The 22323-nt window shown below is 42.7% G+C and overlaps 1 protein-coding gene across 1 annotated transcript; it reads right to left on the bottom strand.

Annotated features, from left to right (window-relative positions):
* Positions 1 to 447: 447 nt before the first annotated feature.
* Positions 448 to 3312, bottom strand: LOC143487926 (chemerin-like receptor 1). The gene is made up of 3 exons (XM_076987229.1): positions 3222 to 3312; positions 2958 to 3103; positions 448 to 2403 (listed from the first exon to the last, which is right to left on the bottom strand). Exon 3 carries the CDS (start codon positions 2391 to 2393, stop codon positions 1443 to 1445), a length of 951 nt encoding a protein of 316 aa, XP_076843344.1. The 5' UTR covers positions 2394 to 2403; positions 2958 to 3103; positions 3222 to 3312; the 3' UTR covers positions 448 to 1442.
* Between the last annotated feature and the right edge of the window lie 19011 nt (positions 3313 to 22323).

The following is a 22323-nucleotide window of genomic DNA, read 5'->3' as shown; positions in this document are numbered from 1 at the left end:
TGAAGTAAACGGGAGGTGACAGAAAGAGGAGTGTGTAGCGTTGGTAAAAGAGATTTTTTTCATCTGCGGTGTAGATGTCCAATGCATGTACTTGCATGCTGTGTGCCTTGTGTAAATGTAACTCCACCACCGAACTGGCAAAATAAAGTTGCAAAGCGTGAAGTCAAGTCTCTTCAAGGGTGCAACACACTGACTTCCTGCATTGAGGTGATTCTTGTAATGCTGCCTTGCTCCAGACACTCTTTCCCACAGAAGTCCCAGCCACACATACCGGGTCATGTGTGTCCCTCATTATCCATCCTTATAAAGCAAGAACTGTTTCTCATTCATTGCAATTGCAGCGTGATTGTTTGATGCAAAAGAGAAACACATCAGAATTCAGTCTTTTAACCTTGTAACATTTAAACATTTATTAAAGCTTACAAAGATCTTTGGAGAGCAAAGACCTGCTTTGTGTATGTGTTTATTCTCTTGGACAACACAACAATATTACATTCTACATTTACGGCATTTGACAGACGCCCTTATCCAGAGCGACTTACATTTTTATCTCATTTTTATACAAGTGAGCAATTGAGGGTTAAGGGCCTTGCTCAGGGGCACCTCAGCCATGGCCTCAGGTCTGGGGATCGAACCCACGACCCTCCGGTCACAAGACCAGTTCCCTAACCACCAGGCCATGACTGCCCTTATTTGTATTTGTATTTGTTCCTATGCTCACAGATTCTAGGTGCTTGTCTAACTTAAATCCCTTAATATCTTATTTTTCCATCATCATCACTTTAACATGATAATACAGTTACACTGCAGTTTTTATAGGAATACATATATATTCATGCATACAAAATGGTAGGGAATTACAACCTATCATAATGATACCATAACAGTCATAGATCATAAGGTAACAAAAATACCTAAAGTGTTAAGATGATCAAAGCAATAGTTCTTACATTTTAGTAGTCAACAAAATATAAAACACAAAAAACATCCAGGCCAGGTTTCAGTATGCTGACAGTACATTAAAAAACATGACATAAAAAAAGAATAATAATAAATCTTGACTTTTAAGAGGTTATCTGTAAAATAAATGCTGTCCTTAAAGCATTGTGCACATCTCTGTATAGGAGTCTTCTAGACAAGAACTTCTCATACACACCTCAGAGCAACGCCGTTATGAAGCATTATAAAAAGAAAATATCTTGATTTACCAGAGAGAACAATTACATATTCTTCATGCTTTGGTTCTTATGGTGATAAATGTGGGTTTCTTATTAGGTCTTTCATGAATGAAAGTCTCTGTATAAAATTCAAGGTTGAAGGGAATTCTGAGACTGTACTCATGTTTGGAATTCCAAATGGACAAATCTTAGCCTGACACTCTTGCAATTTAATACTCCACTCACATCTGCTGTTTTAGTGCTGCTAAATGATCATATTCATCCTTAGAGGGTGTTATCCGAGACTTGTGACATCCACTGCAATTTAATATTGCAGTCCACTGACAGATAGATCACTGGGTTGACAAAACTATGAGCTGCTGCCAGAACAGTACCAGGTGGTAATGTATATTTTAACAGATTGGGTGATGGCATATTGACCTGAAGCAGCCCCATGAAAAGTAGTGGCGTCCAGCATACAAAGTATGCCACTTTAATTACACTGATGACGCGCTTATAAGTCCCATCCAGATCATGATGCCTTCGCCGTGTCAGACAGCAGCTGACGAACACCACAAAAGCGGGGACCAAAATTCCTAGCATGAACCTACACACAACAACGATAATATGCCATTTCCTGCCTTCGTCCGTTGTTTTCTTTTCTTCTATGTCATAGTCGTCGATACATTCTTGCCCATTCTCAGTGTACCGAAGTTCTCGAGAGAATAACGATGGGATGCTTAGGACGGCCCCAAATGTCCACGCGCTCAGGATCAAGGTCATGGACATCCTGTGGCTAAGGCATCTGGTGCGAAGACCCTTATAGCAGTTGCAGCTGGTCATACTGCTGCTGATGCTCCACAGGCTCAGAACTGCTGCCGTGCTAAACATGCTGGTGTAGGTCACGTAGGACGAGACCTTGCACAGAGTCGCTCCGTAGTGCCAGTTGAAGTGGTGCCATGCGTAGAGTAACTGCAGAGGCAGGAACGCGCAGCAGAGCAGATGTGTCATGGCCAGGGCCAGCACCCAGATGTTGATGTTTTTTCTCAACTTATGATATGAGCAACATCCAGTCACAATGACTAAAAAGTTGAGTGGTATGCCAAGAATGCAGATGATGAGATATCCAACAATGTACAACATCCTGAAGCTGTTTAGGTATGTAGCCTCTTCTTGGACTTTTACCTCAAATATTCCATAATCATCTCCATAGTCATCAGATGTATTGGAAGACATCTTGGAACTTCTGCAATAACAGACAGTAAACAGCACATAACACTTAAATGTAGGAGTGACATTTAGTGATTGTTGCACTTACAAAGACATGGCTGTTGCACTCCTACTCAATCTCATTGAGTACCTGAACCAGATCTGACACATGGCATGAACTGAATAACACTGAGATCATTACTGTTGCCATGCGAACAAGCATGTCTTTGCAAGTAAGAGCTTGAAATATATTAATAGAAAGAAAGAAGTTATACAGGACGGAACATGTATTCTTTTGAACATTACGCCATCAGGCAAAGAGATCTTGGAGTATGCTTAAAAAGCCAGACTAATATATGCAGACAAAATGCTTGATTTTTGGTGTAACTTCAGCTTAAGTGAAACTCCTACAAGAAAGTAACATGATTCATTTTGCCTACAAAATGTTTTTCCTGTGTTTTGCTGATACCAAAAGACTATACTGTGTTGTATGACCGTTTTAGTATGTATGCATATATCTGAAATACAGAACACAAACCATTATTTTTGTAACATAACAAGAAATGCAGATAACTTATTGAGTATTCTTACCTCAGAAAGTTAAGCTAATCAGTAAAATGTTGGTGCTTCCTTTCTGAAGCTGAAGACGAATGAACTAGTATCCCATGTAGTTGATACATTATAATAACTGGTAAGTTGAGAGTGCACTGATGGTCCATCCCTTGACTTTCCTCCCCCTTAAAGTGACATACAGATGCCAAAAGAGCACAGAAAATGTTGACAGTTTGAAGTTCACTGGCTCAAGTTCACTGAAGTTCAAGTAACATTCCTTTTAGATGCGATGATTTTACTTACCGGTACATTTAGTCTCCACAATAGGCATTTGTTAATAGGCATATAGATACTTATGTACTCATGTAACAGCCCTTCCCCCTGATGTGTGTCTGCTACATTTCCATTGTGTGTGTGAGAGCCATGTGCTTATGTGCTGCACCCGTCTTATTACCCATATCGAACAAAAACAGTATGATTCTTATAAGGCTAGAAATGTCTTTCTTACTTAAATCATATATGTCTACATACTATGTTTGTTATATGTTCATCACAAGCAGTGTTGGGGAGTAACAAATTACGTGACGTAATTTAATTACAAAAAAAGTGTAACTGTAATTCGTTACAGTTACAATGAGAAAATATGTAATTCAGTTACAGTTACTTCTGGAAATATTAAGAATTACAATTTTAGTTACATAAAAAAATATAAACAAAACCTTTGTGAAATATTTAATGATATTTTTTATTGCTTTGCGACCTATATCGCTGTTTCCCACTGTCACGTATGGCCGCACCCTCCTCCCTTAGCTGTCACTCCGGGTTCCCTCGTGTCTGTGTTCCTTGCCCGTTCACCCCGCCCTGCTCGTTTGTCTCCGTGATTCCTTATTTATTACCACGCCCCTGTGTCATTGTCATCACCTGTTTCTTGTTTCGGCTCTGTGTATATTAGCCCCTGAGTCTCCCTTGTCCTTCATCGGTTATTTTGGTTGTCCTGGTTGTTCGTGTTGTGTTCAAGTTTTGATTCTGATCGCCTGTTATTCTCGTTTCCTGTGTCTCCCTGCCTTGTTCGCATTTCCTTGTTTTCGTCATGCCTGTCTATGCATGTTTTTTGGACTGCCCTCCCGTTATGACCCCGGACTGCTTCTCTGACTCCGATGATGGTATGCCCTGTAATAATATGTTCATACTTCCTGACCCTCATTAGGATTCTGGCAGCACTGTTTTGAATTTATTGTAATGCCTGGATGTCCTTGCCAGAAATCCCATAAAAAAGACTGTTGCAGTAGTCCAACCTTGAGGAAATAAGCATGACAGTTAATATTTAGTACACTTGACCAGCATGAGCTTTTAAAAATTTTAGTGAACTGGATGGAGAGAAAACACTGATGTGTGGAAGAAATATGAATATTTGCAATATCTATTTCTGTTGGTACGGCGACAGGTGATGGCACGGGGATACGGTGATGGGGGGGTTGATCTGCTGCTGTACGGGAGGTGATGCCAAATATAGTAAAATCCATAATAGTAAAAAATACCCAAATTAACCCTATACTGCATCTATGACCCCCTTTGATGCTTTACAGCCCAATGGCTGCATTTCTGAGCGAATGGTACTAGTACACTTCAACACTAGATATCTCAAGTTGTACATATAGGAAAATGATCATTCAGGGCTCAAACTGAAGAAGACAGTTAGGCCAACATATTGATTCATCTCTAGGCTTATATTTCCATAATTGTGGTTTTATTTGAGAGCTTATATTACAGAAGAACATGGCCAAAAAAACTTGAGCTTGAACTTGAAATTGACCAGTATGTATATTCACATAGTTATTCTAATCTGTCTATAAATTTGCAATGTATTTCGCTATGGTCTTTTCTAATAACTCAGAAAAAATGGAGCAAATCCATGCAAGCATTGCAAAGTTATTCCACTTTGTCCAAGGTATGTCAAGTTCAACATTCCAATGTCCAAGTATGCTAAGTATGGGACACACCCGGTACACACCCATAGCCAACCAAGCTAACATGCTAACAAATTCCATACACGAAACCGAGGAGCTATTTCAAACAACAACAAAGCACATATTACAGAAAGACTAGAAAATTACAATGAATAAATTCCACGTCCAATTATGAACGGTACGTTATGATATTTATGTCTAATATAGTCCGACAGGCTAAGCTAAGCTTACGTCGCCAACTCCGGTAGCATCCGACGCGATACCGAGTACTCCAGCACTCAAAAGCTCCAATACTGTTTATAATCTAATGTTTAGTATTAGATTATATATTTTGTACAAAATCGCTTATGAAAAATTATCCATTTTTACTCACGAGTACGTAGAATCGCGTTGTAGCCGGTGTTCAAAATTCAAAATTGCTCATATATTCCATAAAAAGTAATCCTTTTATCCTGTGATGTTCAAAAGTATCCACAATCAGAATAAAAACGAACAAAATGATCCATGACTGCGAACAGTGTGTTCTGGGGAGCTTAGCTTAGGTTAGCAAAGGTTAGCTTATGTTGCTATGCTAGCGGACCCACATTGGAAATGAACCGTGACTTTCCGAGGGCTCGATTTAAAAATATAATTGACCAATCATGGCAAATGAGGGCTGGTTGGCTTCAGAAGGAGGTAATTTATTGGTTAGAACAGCTTTCAATCACTTCTAAGGCGCCAGAATGTCTGTAGAGCCAACTGGATCACCCCACCTCCCCCTCCCCGGTGAGAGGTTGTAAAACCTGTCACTCAAAGTCACTACCCCCCTTCAGACCAATAAAAACCACTCAAATCAAAGCAGAACCGCTGCAGCTTTGTAATTAGAGGACAAATCAGCTTTCAAAACGTTTCGGTGACGCGTAGGGGGCAGATTTGTCGGAGCGTCTCATCCAGGAAGTGGATTACGGACAATTTTGCAGTGAGGTGAGCAAGCTTTTTAAGGTACTTAACTACAACGGATATACGATGTTAAGGTCTTAAATTAAAGCCTTATTAGTATACGATTTTTAGGTGACAAAACATTAAGACATCTCACATCATAAATATGTTTTTTAAATGGACATGTTGGAAGACCCCCCCACGGGGTGCACTTTTGCCGCCAACTTCAAAGCCAGATATCTCGCGATCGGCTGCACGTAGACGGCTGAAACTCGGTAGGCATGTAGACGGCATAGGACGTTTTGAATTTATCGCTTTTGTTCGGAGATTCATTAATGTTTAATATGTTTTATAAGGCCGGGCCCACTAGGGGGCGCTTTGCAATATTGAAAAGTGGCCACCCTATATACAACCAGCTTTGTTCACTCACAATGTTTTTCAGTGTTCTGCAGGTGCCAAACACACATCACATGCATCTTGTGCTGTCCATATTTTATTAAGAAGTGAACAATAATCATTGAACCATTGAACATAGCGATACTAAACATAATACATGTCAAACATGACATTCAGACACTGTCCGATTCACAGATTAAAAAAAGAGGTACTTCAAGAGGTGCGAGTAAGAAGAGTAGTCCATTGGAATGCAGAATGCGGATTGGTTTACTTCTCACTTTAGACCCGCGGGGACGCTAGCGAACGATCCAGGAGGAGCAAGTAACTAGTAGACTACTATGATTGTGAATGTAGCAAAACGGTGACAGAAGCTACAGCAGCGACTAAAAATAATAGCAACATAACAGCAACAGCTTAGTAGCTTTCACACGGCAAGCCTTTCGTGACACGGTCTTCCCTGTCGTCTTCTCTCACGATAATGTAGCGCTGGAAGAAATATGACACCTGTCTTGTCAATGGATGGAGGCAGATCCGTAAAAGCGAGAAGCCGGTTTCGCCATTCCAGATGGCTCAGTCAAAACCTTTACGTCTTAATGAACCAATAAATACATCAGCGGCGAAAATGAGTATAAAAAATACCAGGGTTCACGTGTTTTTATTTTGTCACAAAAGGCTTCTAACATGGGCTAAAGCACAGGGTAGACTATCAAATGACAAGAGTTTACAACTTCATCTTCAACCTTTTCAGCCCTGGCGCGAATGTTATCCTCACACGTCCCTGGATTCACCAGTTAGAACTACAAAAAAATCTTGTTTCTTATTTTACGTCACCGTTAAATATCTACCTATTTTTCACAAGTTTGTTTTACCGCAAAATAGTTCGGTAGACAAGAAAGTTACTTATATTTCACATAACTCTGAATACCTCTGATTCAACCCCTAGAAAGGTTCCAGATAGTCTAGCCCACATTTCCCAGAATTCCAAGCAGGTCTATAAAGACAGGCTCAGTAAACCCACACTCCCTCTTAAGCACTAACCCACGCTGCAGACATGGCTCCTGGGGAACAAACACAGAAGGCAGGAAGACAGATCTGGGTAAGCCCAATAAAATGCTACCACTGTCCCTACCTATGGTCTGACTCTTGTTGCTGGCGTGCCCTCCTAGCATAGAAAAGTACATGTTTTAAAAATGCTAAACCATTGGCACAAGGTATGAACTGTGTTACACATTATAAAGAGAGCTCCTATAAGTCAGGCGTACTCCAATTTTGGCAGATACGTGTGACCAGAGATCCGGGGGGGGGGGGTTGTGGTGTTTTGTCCGAAACGATATGTGGTAGAAACACCCCTCAAAACAGGGGAATGAACATTTACCTGACCAATTTTAATGTTGCTATGTGTTTCAGGTTTGAAAAGTGCTGGAATTTAGGTTAAAGTACTTTAAAATGCTTGAAATTGTAACTACTTGGTTTCACAACAAATATCTGTCTGACTGAATAGTTCTCTTGTATTAGGTTAACAAATACAAGCCTCTTGTAATTCCAGGACGAAACATGAGAACGTGAAGACGTGAAGATTGGGCATTTTTAAAATAAACAACCATTAAATAATGTGATAAAAAGCAAATTATTTCGAGTATATGTATAAATATTTAACTTAATTATGTTTAACATGCTGGGAAATATTGAAATGCACCTTGAAAGTGACGTACAAGTGCTTGAACTCCACCTTATAAAGGTGTATGAACCCTGAAAACGTGACTTTGTTCATTGCGCTGAAGCGCGGCGCGCGCGAAGTTACAAAATTCGAGAGGTGCACAACCTCGCGAACCGACTGCGCGCGAGGCACTCGCGCACACGCGGAGCCTCAGCGATTACGTTATTTTCGCCGCGCGGACCCTCGCGCCGCTCGCGAAGCGTCAATCAGGCTTGTAGCCCGGGGGAGGGTGGCGAACGTAAGTTGTTGAGCGGGGGTGGCAAACGTAACACTCGTGACGGAGTGTTTTTTCAATAGCCCTGAAATAAATGTTACGGTTTTGTTTTGGTCCGTATCCAGTTAATCAGGAATGAGATTGGGTCTGCACAGGACTGCGTTCGGGTCCGGATCCGGACCGCGGTCCGCCAGTTGAGTACCCCTGCTATAAGTGTATGGTTTCATATTCACTGGTGTCTTTATTTGGTGTCTTTATACCTATAAGCTCATTGAGCTACATTTAAACATTTAAAACCACATAAACTCCCCAACACTACCAACCCACACACACAACCCATATGCTGTTACACATGTGGGCCTTAGTGGGCCATCACAAGCTGTGAATAGTTTCAGCTGCCGCTCAAACGAAATAATCTTTTCGAACAAGGTTATTGTTGCCCTGCAGTTTCTGATTGAGCTCATTCAGGTGGCCTGTAATATTGATCAGGAAACTTAGATCTGCCAACTAAGTGTCATCACTCATAACGCTGGTGTCGCGTCCGTTGGCATTCAAGAACTGTTGTATTTCAACTCTGAGTGCTATAAATCATTTCAGGACTGATCCTCAACTTAACCAGTGGACTTCATTGTGGTAAAGTACATCACTAAAAGTAGCTTCGACTTCTTCCAAAAATTGAAATTGGCGATGCTTTAGTCCCCTAGCTCGTATGAAGTTCACACTTTTGACTACGAAGTCCATCACATGATTGAACTTTAAAGTTTTAGCACACAGGGCTTCCTGATGAATAATGCAGTGATGTTTGAACAGTTCTTGTCTATGTCCTTTAGTTTATAAGTGTCGTTCAACATGGCCCAGAAAACCGCTTGTATTAAAACATATTGAAATGATTGCACATAGCCTATTGAACCAATACCTAACACAGTGTTTATTATTTAATGCTTAAATGAATAAAGCAATACTTTCTTATGGATCTGTCAGTAATTTCAAGTGAAAACATTTTTCAACAAGCAAACAGATAAAAACTTCACTACCTTCATAGAAAACATGTCCTGTACATTAAATTAATAAAGTAATAAAGGTTTGAAAAGTGCTGGAATTTAGGCTAAAGTACTTTGTTTAACAACAAATAGCTATCTGACTGAACAGTTCTCTTGTATTACGTTCCAGGACAAAACATGAGAGAACGTGAAGACGTTAAGATGTGTTTTGGGTGTTTAGAAAATAAACAACCTTTAAATAATGTGAATAAAAAGTGAAGTATTTCGAATCATTTCGAATATATGTATAAATATTTAACTTAAGTTTAACGTGATGAGAAATATTGAAATGGACCTTGAAAGTGACGTACAAGTGCTTGAATTCCACCTTGTAAAGGTGTATGAACCCTGCAAATATGACTTTGTTCAATGCGCTGAGGCGCGCGCGCAGTTACAAATTTCGAGATGTGCACGACCTCGCGAATCGGCAGCGCGTGACAGCGTCGTTACATGGCCAGATGAGGACCTCCCTCCTCTGATCTCGCCAGCCACTCCCCAAAGGACCCCAAATATTTTTTTGCGGGGGAGTGGTGGCCACTCTCCTCAAGAGTGGCCGGCCCAGCCCGAGGACATCAGCCCGGAGGTCCCGCCTCCCGAGGACGTCAGCCCGGGGGTCCCGCCTCCAGAGGACGACAGCCCGGCGATCCCGCCCCCCGAGGACATCAGTTCAGCGGTCTATCCGGCTCCGCCTGTTCCCGCTGCCCGCCAGCCGGCCCCGCCTGTTCCCGTGGCCCGCCTGCTGACGTCCATGTGCAAACATTTGCAAACGAAGTTTCATTTATATATAACTATTAATTAAAATTTTAATTCATAGTATTGTATATAATAAATTAAACTCCATTTGGCAAGAGGTGTCCAAACTTTTGCATATGACTGTATGTGATGTTTGCTAAAAATGTATATATAATATAAAATAACCCATCGCTGCATTCAAAATTGCTCCCTATCACATCTATTTGTACTATTTACCATTAGTTGACACAAGATAGTGCACTATTTCTGTAATAGGGGGCGAACGCAGAGGATTGATCTCGTGATCTGCCATGCTTAATTTCTTATGCAATCACGTGACAGTGAGTCGTCATTTCCTGGTCTCGGGGATGAGATTGGTCTCAGAGAGGAGATGGCCAGACGCTGTTGCGCTGTTCACCGCCGGTTCTCTCGTTCATTATTGGTTGTAATACTTATAAACTAGAGCTAGCTAGCTACTCTAGATAACAAATTTTCTGTACTTTTAATACACAAGAAAAAAGAAAAATATTACATATTGCACATCAGTGGGGAACCGTCAGGGCCCTCTACGCCCTCTCAGAGGGCCTAAAATATTCTTAAAACATTATATATATATAATTATCCAATTTTATTTTATCTACTCGCAGTTTTACAATCGACATCTAAACAATTACAAAAATGTAAGCAAATAAATTATTCACCCGTGTCTATTCAGTCTGTGTTGGAAGGTGAGGGGTTAAGTGGAATCCTGTGAGCCTGTGTCTCCCCATATCAGAACTGTGATGCCCGCTGTTCATTTTACAGAGGGCCAGGCCGTTATAATTCAGCGCAATACCAGTTTCAAATGACAGTAAAATTGACCAATCATGGTATGAACGTGTGTGGGGGTATACGTGTGTGAGTATGTGTTTAGGATGCCTACTCTCGGCGGTGGGGGTAGTGGGGGCCGGGATTGGATATGGTGACGGGGTGGGATGTCCCCCCCCAGTCTCCCCGGGTTGGCCGCTCCCTGCCTCGGGTTGGGGCAGCGAGGCTCGGTGCCCAATGAGCCAGCTAGCAAGCAGGCTTTCCTCTTCCAGATAGGGCTGTCGCGGTGAAAGAATTTCCCCTGCGGTTATTTATGGTGGCTCAACACCGCGATATGCGTCATTTGTCGTCTAAAATCTTAATTTTAGAGCTATATAATTGTTTCATTGTTTTTATTGTAAAGGGGTTCTTATTGTTTTTAAATTGCAAAGAAGACACAGTTTTAGGAGCAGTTAAATATGTGTTTATTGTCAAATAGAGAACACAGAAGTCAAATGAGATGCAGTAAGAACCCATGCTCTTTCGCTTTCTTAAAAGTGTAGGGTAAATATTTTAAACGAGACTTTAAACACAAAAAGAATTTAATAAATAAATCAATAAAACGAAATCTTTCCTTAACCAGAAGAATAACGTCTCAGCTTAAACCTGAGTTGTCACGTCCCTGTTGCGCGCTAAGAAAACCAACATATTCACCTTATGTGGTTTCAGTGAGGAGCGGAAAGGGCTAACAATATTCCCGGCAGTACTAAAAACTTGCTCTGATGGTGTGCTTGTTGCACAAATGCACATGTACTTGCGGGCGATTTTGGAGAGCAGAGGAAATCTAGCCTCATTGACGCACCACCAGGCGAGTGGATCTGCGTGGATTTGACTTGAACCCGAAATGCTCCCAAACCGGCGAAGTCGCTTTTTGTTTTTTGATCACTTTCCCCTCGCATGGGAAAAAACACAAATATTGCGGTTGTTGTGGTTAATTCCCGTACGTTGCGATTTTCTCGTCAATAGCGCGGTATTGCTATACTGCGGTTATCGCGACAGCCCTACTTCCAGAGGACCATTTCCTCTGGACCTACCCCCCCCCCCCCCCCCCCACACACACACACACACAGTCCTTTTACATTTAGGATCCTGGGGGGCAGGCATGTTACCCAGAGGTTGACAAGGTGGGCCTGCTGCCATGGTTCACCCGTCTCCTCACCACTGTCTGTCCCTCAGTTTTTACTGCACTTTAGACATTGAGGGCCTTTGAGGGGACGGTGTGGACATACACTGACCAGTGGCCTGGGCCCTTGCCCACGTTTGTCCCAGCACCTGTCCCCTCAATTTTACCTGCACCATAGTATCACACACTACCACACATACATATACACCAACACTTACACACAACACAGTACTGGGGGTGGAGGGGTGGGAAGGCCTTCCTTCACCCGTTTCCTGCTCCCTGCCGGGGCGGGGGTGGGTCGCTAGCGTGGGGCTGGGCTGGGGGCGTCCTGGGGCTGCTGCCGGTCCTTGCTGGTCCAGCCATTTGCCCCCGCCGCAGAGAGTGTGTTAGTTTGGATGAATGTGTGTTTTTGTCCTTGTCTCTGTTGGTATAGGTAGATGAGTACGTGTTGGGTGGGGGGATATGGGGACGTGTGTATATATTGGGGTGAATGTGTGAGTACATATGTGGGGGTATATATGTCCACAAAAGTGTATATATGTGGGTGAACGTGTGTGGGAATGTATGTTGAGGTGAATGTACATGTGTGTGTAGGTGTAGATATGTGAGGGTCTACATATGAGGGTGAGTTTGGGGGTGTGTGTGTGTATATGTATGTGTTTAAGGATGGGTGTAGGTGTATACATGGTAAGGGTGTATATAAGGGGTAGTGTGCAGGTATGTAGGGGGGTATATATGGGGGTGATTGTAAGTAAGAGTGTATGTGTGGGGCCGGTTGGTTCTGGGTCTGGGGCTTATTGTGCTCGGTCCTCTCCCGGCTGCTCCCCTGTGATTACTGCTCTACTCCAGAGGAGGGGTGCCTTGGGGTTCCGGGGCCTGGATTGGTGCTCCGGCGTGGGGGCGGTTGGCCCGCTCCCCTGGGCGGTTGTGGTCCGGGGCGGCGCGGGACTCCTCGGTGGGAGGGGGGCCCTGCCGGGTGGTGGGTGGTTCCCCAGGGCGCGTGGCGCTGGGGCTTTGCTACTGGCCCATGGCGGGGGGGCTCTGTTTCCTCTGGTTCCCCTGGACCTGCACTCCTTGGCTGGGGAGGCGCTGTCCGGGGTCTCCCTTTCCCTCCCGGGCTGGGGCGGGCGTGCGGGGGTCACTGGGAAGTGCGGCCCTGGGACTCCACAGCTCCTGGGGGGGCCATGGGTGGGTGGGATTCCCGGGCCTTTCTCTGCCTACCTCTGGCCTCTGGGGGGAATGTTGTCGCAGCTCTCTACCCTCGCTGGCAAGTACATTCTGTACATTTATCCTATGTTGTACTTTTGTGTTGCACATAAACACACATTCATACATACATATACATCAGTCATTTGTGCTGTATGTCTTGGGTACACTTTCTGCTCTACTTTGCAGTGGTCATTTGAGCTGGTTGGTTTTTTTTTTTTTTTTTTTTTTATATATATGCGTGTGTATATATATGTATTAGGGGTGGGACGCGATTAAAAAAATTAATCGAATTAATCGGAAGCTTTGTAATTAATTAATCGAAATTAATCGCATTTTAATCGCATTTCAGTATTTAACATGAGAAATATTAATTTAAGTTTGAATGATGAATGAATCAATGAACATAATCATAAACTTCAACATCTTGTTTATTTTTCCACCAGTCTACTATGAAGACCAATATATGTGTAGTGTGCAGAAAACAGTTCAGAACATTGGAAATTCTGACCAAAAATGTTGTTTAATTTAGGGAGTTTTGCTCAGGATATTGGAAGTATTGAAGTAAATCAGAAGATGTTTTTTAATACTATTTTAGATGGTAGACTTTCTTTAATTTCCCAGGCCTCTGCCATAGGCATCTTCATAGTGCCTAGAAGTGGTCTTCTGCATGCTCAAAGCAAATGACTGGATCTTCATCATCTATAGATTCATCATCTATAATATGAGCTGTCACACCAAGATCATTCTTGTTGCTAACAGAGGTCCAGTGATCCCCAGTCAGAGCCACATTTGTGGCACTCTTCACAATAACCTGTTTTAATTCTTTCCTCATCATACAGCTGCTGGATTTTCTTCGACATTGTCTTTCTGGGGTGAGTTTCCCAAAACGTTCTTAGTGCCAAGTACTTCGTCACCTCGTTCTTACGTACGAGGTTAAGAAGTACTTGGCGCTAAGAACGTTTTGGGAAACTCACCCCTGGACGGTAGTTCGTAACTTGCATCAGTTGACGCAATTCGCAGCGCTTCTTGTAAGCATTTATCTTTGACCACAGAGAGCGGACAACACAAATAATGTGACGCATCATGTATAAACGCGTGCGGAGTCGCGCGCTACGGCCATTCGCGAAAGTTTAATCCAGTCTTAATGGTCCAATGAAGGTCATTTAAAAACCAGGACGTTTCCTCACAGGATGTGAATTACGGACGTTTGGTCACCCTATCGTACTAGGAATACATTTAGCAGCTAAGTTATCATTACTGACCTGCGCGTTAAGCTGGGCGTACACTGTGCGATTTTTGGCCCATTTTCAGCCGATTTTTCACTCGTTTCGGCTCAATCGCGTGTCGTGCATCGTATAGTTTACACAGGTAAACGAGGAACGATTCACACCTCACGACCAACTCCCGATCAGAAATCGCAGCGTCGCAAGAACATCAAACATGTTTGAAATTCAAATCGCTCCTCGTGAGAGTATCGCACTGTTGAAGCAGCTCCACGAGCCGACTCTCCCTGCGATTTAGTCGTACAGTTTGAGCTGGAGCTGAGTACACGATTTAAAATATCGCACAGTGTACGCCCAGCTTTAGCCGCAACATGTTTTGCGTTGAGGTGGTAACGAAGGGTGGAAGTGCTCCTGTGATAAGCGAACTCCTTCCTACATAAAGTGTAAATAACACTATTTTTGTTTGTACTTCCATCTGAAAGTTTCTTATATTTAAATTTCCCATCCACCAGCGTAGCCTCTTCAGTCATCTCCATCATGATCATCTTATTGTGTGTCCATAATCTGTATGCCCGGAACTCGCGCACTGAGAAACGGTGCAAAAGTGTCTCGTCCGTTAAATGCGTTAAATGCGTTAAAATGCGTTAATTTTTTTAGTGCGTTAATTTTCCTGTAATTAATTAATCGAAATTAACGCGTTAAAGTCCCACCACTAATATGTATATATTTGTATATATGTATGTATGTTTTTTTTTCTTCCCCGCCCTTCTGTCTTTTCTCTTTTTCTCTCTCTCTCTTCTTTTCTTTCTATATTCTATCCTCTCATGGTCCACCTAACCCCAATAATTGTCATCACTTTATTATACAGAATTGTTATTATTTGATCTATTATTTGATATTAAAACAAAGTTGTCCTCCAAAGATAGGGGGGTGGAGGTGGGCCCAAAAAAAAAAAAAAATTGACCAATCATATCTTCCCTCTTAATGGGCGGGCTTAACTGTATGATAATTTCCGCCCGCTGTGGCGACGCTAGCTGTCGTTAGCGTATCGCCGCTAGCTAGTTTCGATTCATCCTTTTGACGTCCTCATTTACATATTCCGCTTCCGAGAACCACGGAGCTGTGAACCTTAATTTGTTTGGAAACTTATTTTGCTTAAGAAGTTATCTAGTACAGATATTATTGTTTATTGCGTTTCTAAACCTGTACTGTCGTCTCAGTTTTTTCTATATTCATTATTGCAGTTTATTAAGAGAGGAAAAAATTTCTTTTCGGGGGGGGGGGGGTAGCGGGCCCAGGTTTAATGGTCACCGTTCGCTACTGTTGCACATTAACAAGATGGAAAAGAAGGTAAACAAAAGTAGCTTAATGTTTGAAACTTAGGCCACTGGTGCGCACTAGACTACATGTCTTCCTCCACCTCTACCACCTGCTTAGCTCAGTCAGGTGAAAAGGTGGGGAATCATACATGGATTGGCACCCTTTATATTTTTTTTTACTATCGTTCCAGATTATGATGACATTCAAATCTAAACACATAGGATGGGTTTCGTTATCTATTATGAAGCTCTCTTTCTCACATGTATGCAGGCCATATACTTAGAATTCCCTATATTGAATTCATATGATTAGGGTAAAACTTATAAGACTCATGTATGATAAAAAAAAACTTTTTCATATGGATATATTCCGCTCATTAACATGTACATTTAACCCTTGTGTTTGTCTTGTGGTCATTGACCTACCCTATGTGGAGTGCTAAGTCTTACTACCTGCTTTTGTTTGTGACGGACCTGACCTTTGCATCCAGTGCCCACCCAACGTGATGACCTACATCTGACAAGCGTACCTAATTATTCACCAAATACACTTAAAATTTATTTTTTGTAATCTTCAAAAAATGTTATTCCAACGTAGATGCCACACCTCTGTGCCCAGCCACACACACTGGTCACTATTCTGCAAGCAACAATCATGCTCAAGTCACATCCCAGGTTTCAGTCACGAGTGTATTAGGAATCATCACTGTCCCCAGCCCTTCTTTGGCTTTTACTGTTTATCACTGCAGGTCCCCATCCACAGCATCCACCTCCACATGAGACTGCCATGCCAGTTCAAATCTCCTGCATTCTATATTTGTACTAACTATAAGGTAGGAACTATAATAATTTACATCGGGAAGAATATCCACCATTAATACCACTCTGCCTACTACTCAGAGTGAGGGACTTGGACTGCTAACATTTCCTCTAGATCTCAGTTGTTGTATAAAGAAGAGAGCCAAGAGAGCCATTCATGGTACCGTCAGAATCCTGCCCCCCTCATAAATATAATGGAGAGGGTCCCTTCGAGAGGTTCATATTGCAAAGCTGTGTGTATTATGAATGTCTCCTTTGTCCTTACCCACCAGAATTTCTAAAAGTGTTTTTATTACAATTTCCACAGGAAACTGTAATGGGCAGACGTAACATGTGGCCATAAAATTATGTTAATCTACAAACACTGCGCCATCTAGGGCCTCACTCCCTCACATACTAATATTCTTTTACACCTTTTGTTCTATGTATGGGTGAGAAAATCCATTTAAAAACTCTACAAACCCACTCCTAAATCAAGCTCGCTGAGATTTACAATCTACATTCTAATTTTCAGGAGTGTCCTGGCCACAACAGCGGCAACAAACTCCCTTTACTTGTTGCAAGGTAATTTGATCATATTTCATAAAACAAAATATTAAACATTTCATACCAAATCACTGTGACTTGGTACCAGAACAAAAACAGGATTATCTGGCCTGTTTGGGAGAGACAATAGTGGAGTTTTTGACTGGGTTATTTAACAGAATCATGGAAGGTCAGAAGATGCCTGAGGAGTGGAGACTGCATAATTGTGCCGATGTTCAAGAATAAGGGCGACGTTCAGAGCTGTAGTAATTACAGGGGAATAAAGTTGATAAGTCACAGCCTGAAAATCTGGGAATGAGTAGTGGAAGCTAGGCTTAGAGGAGTGGTAGAGATCTGTGAGCAGCAGTATGCTTTCATGCCAGCTAAGTGCACCACAGATGCTATGTTTGCTTTGAGAGTGTTAATGGAAAAGTATAGCAGGGTTCGTACGGTCATGAAAAACCTGGAAAAGTTATGGAATTTGAAAATAGCAATTTCCAGGCCTGGATAAGTTTTGGAAAAATAAAAAAATACTCAAATGTTTTGGAAAAGTCATGGAAATATGCTTGACACAATAAATGTATGTTGTTCTGATAACCGGAAGAAAAAATTAATAAATATAATATAGCCATTTTTTTTCATTGTGCGGACCGCTAACGTAACTTCACACATTAGTTCACTGCGTTAGCGTTGGACTCCAAGCGGAGCTGTAGATTGTACTTTGATGTAAATCGGCGTAATGCTGGTAAATGCCGATTAAACAATGACTGCTTCAGTTGGACAAATACAAGCTATGGCTTGTGAAAGACAAGGACACGGGGCGTGCAAAATGTGCACGGTTAACGATGGGGTTAGAGACTGAAAAGTCCGTCATAAAGCAGTTTTCGTCGTTAAGCGCGACCCTAGATTTAGATACGTTTTGATCGTAAACACAGTATAGAAAAAAACTAACGATGTCCTCGTGCGTACAACGCGAGAAAGAGCGATCGTGTTGCCGAGATGGGCTGCAGTGGAGCCTGTGCTGCCTCAGCTTATCGTACACAACACTCCACAACACTCCACTGTGCTGCCACTGCTCCTCCGTGCACGCGCGAAAAAAAAAAAAAAGTAGGTCATAACTCCGGTTTATATTGATATTGAAAATACGGTAAATGTTTATTTTTTCAATTAAACCACGTGGCTTGTCATTAATTTATGATATACTGTGGAATTTTGGCCTGGATTTTTTCTTATTTTTCATGTCTACACATATGTTTAGAGAATGTATAGTCATTAAAATTTGCCTCAAAGTCATGGAAAAGTCGTGGAAATTGATTGTCAAAAAAGTGTATGAACCCTGTATAGGGAAGGACAGAAGGAGTTACATTGTGTGTTTGTTGACTTAGAGAAAGCTTATGATAAGAGTACCGAGACAGGAGCTGTGGTATTGTATGAGGAAGTCAGGAGTAGCAGAAAAGTATGTGAGGGTAGTGCAGGATATGTATGAGAACAGTGTGACAGCAGTGAGATGTGCGGTAGGAATGACAAACGGGTTTAAAGTGGGGGTAGGTCTACATCAGGGATCAACCCTGAGTCCCTTCCTGTTCGCAATTGTCATGGACAGACTGACGGACGAGGTTAGGCAGGAGTCGCCTTGGACTATGACAGGGATGGGCAATGGGCCGCACTGAGTGAGGACGAGGGCCGTGTGCAGCCCGCGGGCCGCCAGTTGCCCATCCCTGTCATAGTCCAAGGCGACAAATAGATCAATAATAATTTAATAATTAAAAGAAAAAAAACCCGATAGAGCAGGACTTTTTTGTTCTTGTCACGTAGGGCTACGCCCCCCTCTCCCGTGTCGGTGTTGTTCCTTGCCCGGTTATCCCGCCTTGCATGTCTGTTGCCCTGGTTTCCCTCTATCTGCCACGCACGTGTCGTCATTGTGTTCAGTTGTGTCTAGTTTAGTCCTGTGTACTTGTATCTCTGTGTTTCGCCCTTTGTCGGTTATTTGTGGTTTGTTCGGTTTTGTGGATTATCTGTCATCACTGTTCTGGTATTTTCCATCTCCGTTGTGTTTCTGTTACGACTCCTGCCTGTCCTGTTGACCACATGTTAATGCATTTATTTGCAGAAAATAGATGTATGTTGGTGCAATAAACATACAGATCTGAATTCATTTAAAATGTGTTCTTATTGAGAATAATTTGTAGTGTCTTTCATATCCAATTATTTGAAGTGCGTGGTCATGTGGCCCTCCAATAATAGAGCTGAAAAAAATTTGGCCCTCTTTATCATGGAAGTTGCCCATCCCTGGACTATGATGTTTGCTGATGACATTGTGATCTGTAGTGAGAGTAAAGAGCAGGTGGAGGTGAGCTTGGAAAGATGGAGATATGCTTTGGAGAGCAGGGGAATTAAAGTGAGCAGGAGTAAAACAGAGTACATGTGTGTGAATGAGAGGGCAGATGGTGGACAGGTCCAGTTACAAGGAGTCGATTTGGTGATGGTTGACGAGTTTAGCTACTTAGGGTCGAGGGTACAGAGTAATGGAGGAAGTCTTCTTCTTTTCGTGTCTTTGAAACTTACAGTTTATATTAGTTTCCCATTTCCCTACACCAGTGGTTCCCAAACTTTTTCTGCCGTGCCCCCCTTTAGTAAATGAGAATATTTCTTCCCCCCCCCCCCCCCCCCCCCCCCCCATATTCTAGGGATGCACCGATTCACGTTTTTCACTTCCGATACCTGTTCAGATATCTGAGGCTTAGTATCGGCCGAAATTGATCCGATACCGATCTGATAGAGTAAAACAGTAGTGCTGAATCAACTTAAAACATTTTTTTTTAAACACAGACATACTGAATTACAAGTTTATTGAAAACTCTGCACCAGTATAGCACACTTAAACACACATAAAAACATATAAAAACAACACAACTTGCATTTGATCAGTCAGTGCAATTATGAATATAACATTGAATGTAAAATATCAAAGAACCTGAAACAGACAAAAACAATAGGTTCACAACTTTGGTCAAAAATAAACTGCAAGAAACCTTTAAAATGGTTCAAGAATTCTAAATATCATTTAAAATAAATAAGGAGATGAAATAAGAGAAACAGCAATACCTATGCAGATAGTTTGCTAGCGCAGACATCACGCAGAGCACAAAGCATGTAACGGCCAGAAATATGTGTACTGTCTCTTTAAGGGAGCGAGTTGAGCGCGCGTACGGAATATTGTTGTTTTTTTAGCTTTCTGCCGTAGACCGACTCAGACCACTGCTCTTTATTTTATTTCTGTAAGTAACGCATTCAATGAGCTTTGGACAACTCACCAGTTCATGTATGAACAGTCAAGTAGTGCTGGAGCCCAGCTTTATTTTGGTCAACCAGCAAATAAACGGACTAAGTGGAATAGCACCAGCGCGAGTACGAGTCAGTGATTCACCTCTCCTCTGTGTGCTTCACTCGCCTGTTAACTGTCCAAGTTCACTTCTATCCGGGACAGAGTGAATATTTAAGGTTGAACTAACTCCGAAAAGCGTTACAAGCGTAGAATTAGACTGAATAGATCTGTTTTTATGGATCGGTCACATTGTCACCGATACCCGATCTAGAATTTTTTCAGATATTAATATCAGAATCGGTGCATCCCTAATATTGACACGTGCACATGTTTTACTTCCAAGCTCCGCGCCCCCCCTGCAATAGCTCCGCGCCCCACCTAGGGGGCGCGCCCCCCACTTTGGGAACCACTGCCCTACACAATCCTTTGTATTTTTATTGAACACTGCAAGATCCTTTGAGCTGCACTGTTTTGGTAGTAGGGGGCAAACAAGGCAGTGTTGCATTTTATGATCCTCTTCTCCACATTCACAGGTGGTCTGGCCAGTTCCATATCCCCATCTGGCCATGGCAGCTTTTGATTGCCCTGTTCTTGTTCTCAAGCGATTGAGCGTTTTCCACTGGACCCATGGTGCCTCTGAGCCCGGGGGGAGGGCTTCAGAAGGGGGAAAACCCATGTCAGTAGGAGGTGGGTCATCCTCAAGCCTTTTTGTCCATAGTTGGAGTCTAGTTTCTACCTGTGATGTTGATAGGGACTGGACATGGCTGAGAAAGCTTCTTCTGGACTTCAGCCGTTGGGCCGGGGGTACGCGACCAAAAAATGGAGTGGCGTGCATCACTGCTGGACTTGGTCATCTCTACTCGGCTGGCGACTTCCCGTCTTACATCGGCAGGGGCAATGCCCGCGAGGAGGTGCAAGTTGTTTACGTTTGTAGGTTTCAAGCAACCAGTGATTAAGCGGCAGGTGTCATTCAATGCTGAGTCCAATTTCTTGGCATGGGATGATCTTTCCCAAACAGGACATGCATACTCCGCAGAGGAGTAGCACAGAGCCAAAGCAGTAGATCTTAACGTGTGTGCTGTAGCTCCCCATTTGGAGTTGGTCAGCTTTCGAAGGATGTTGTTTTGGGAGTTTACTTTCAGTTTGGTGGTTTTGACGTGTTCCTTATAGGAAAGGGTACGATCCAATGTTATGCCCAGGTAGATAGGGTTAGTGCAATACTCAAGAGGTGTTCCAGACCATGAGATGTTAAGAGGTCGGTTTGCTTCCCGGTTCCTGAGATGGAACGAGCAGATTTGGGTCTTCGCATGGTTTTCGTGTAGGTGGTTGCGCTCATAGTAGAGGTGTAACTCATCCAGGGCTGAGGTGAGATTCGATTCCACAGCTTCAAACGTACTCTCCTGGGTTGTTACACAGAGGTCGTCAGCGTAGATGAACCGCTCAGTGTTCTGGTCCATTGGCTGGTCATTGGTATAGATGTTATATAATAGTGGAGCCAGCACGCTTCCTTGAGGCAAGCCATTCCGCTGTCGTCGCCATCGGCTTTGCTTGTTGTTAAGAGTAACATAGAAACATCTATCTTTGAGGAGGGCTCCGATTAGGTCTGTGAGTGCCAGGTCTTTTGTCATCTCCAAGATCTTTTTCAGGAGGAGGCGGTGGTTCACAGTGTCATACGCAGCAGACAGGTCAACAAAAACAGCTCTTGTCGCCAGTCCTTTCTGGAACCCGTCTTCAATGTGGAAGTGGAGGAAGTGAAAGAGAGGTAAAGAAGAGAGTGCTGGCAGGGTGATGTGGATGGCATAAAGTGTCTGGGGTGATCTGTGATAGAAGGGTGTCGGCTAGAATGAAAGGAAAGATCTATAGGACAGTAGTAAGACCTGCTATGTTGTATGGATTGGAGACAGTGGCACTGACAAAGAGACAGGTGAGGGAGATGGAGGTGTCTGAGATGAAGATGTTGAGATTCTCATTTGGAGTGACGAGGAAAGATAGGATCAGAAATGAGTTTATTAGAGGATCAGCACATGTAGCA

The sequence above is a fragment of the Brachyhypopomus gauderio genome, unplaced genomic scaffold (genome assembly GCF_052324685.1).
Source record: "Brachyhypopomus gauderio isolate BG-103 unplaced genomic scaffold, BGAUD_0.2 sc51, whole genome shotgun sequence".
NCBI lineage: Eukaryota > Metazoa > Chordata > Actinopteri > Gymnotiformes > Hypopomidae > Brachyhypopomus > Brachyhypopomus gauderio.
The sequence above is the reverse complement of the archived record's forward strand: the minus strand, read 5'-3'. Positions and strand labels throughout refer to the sequence as shown.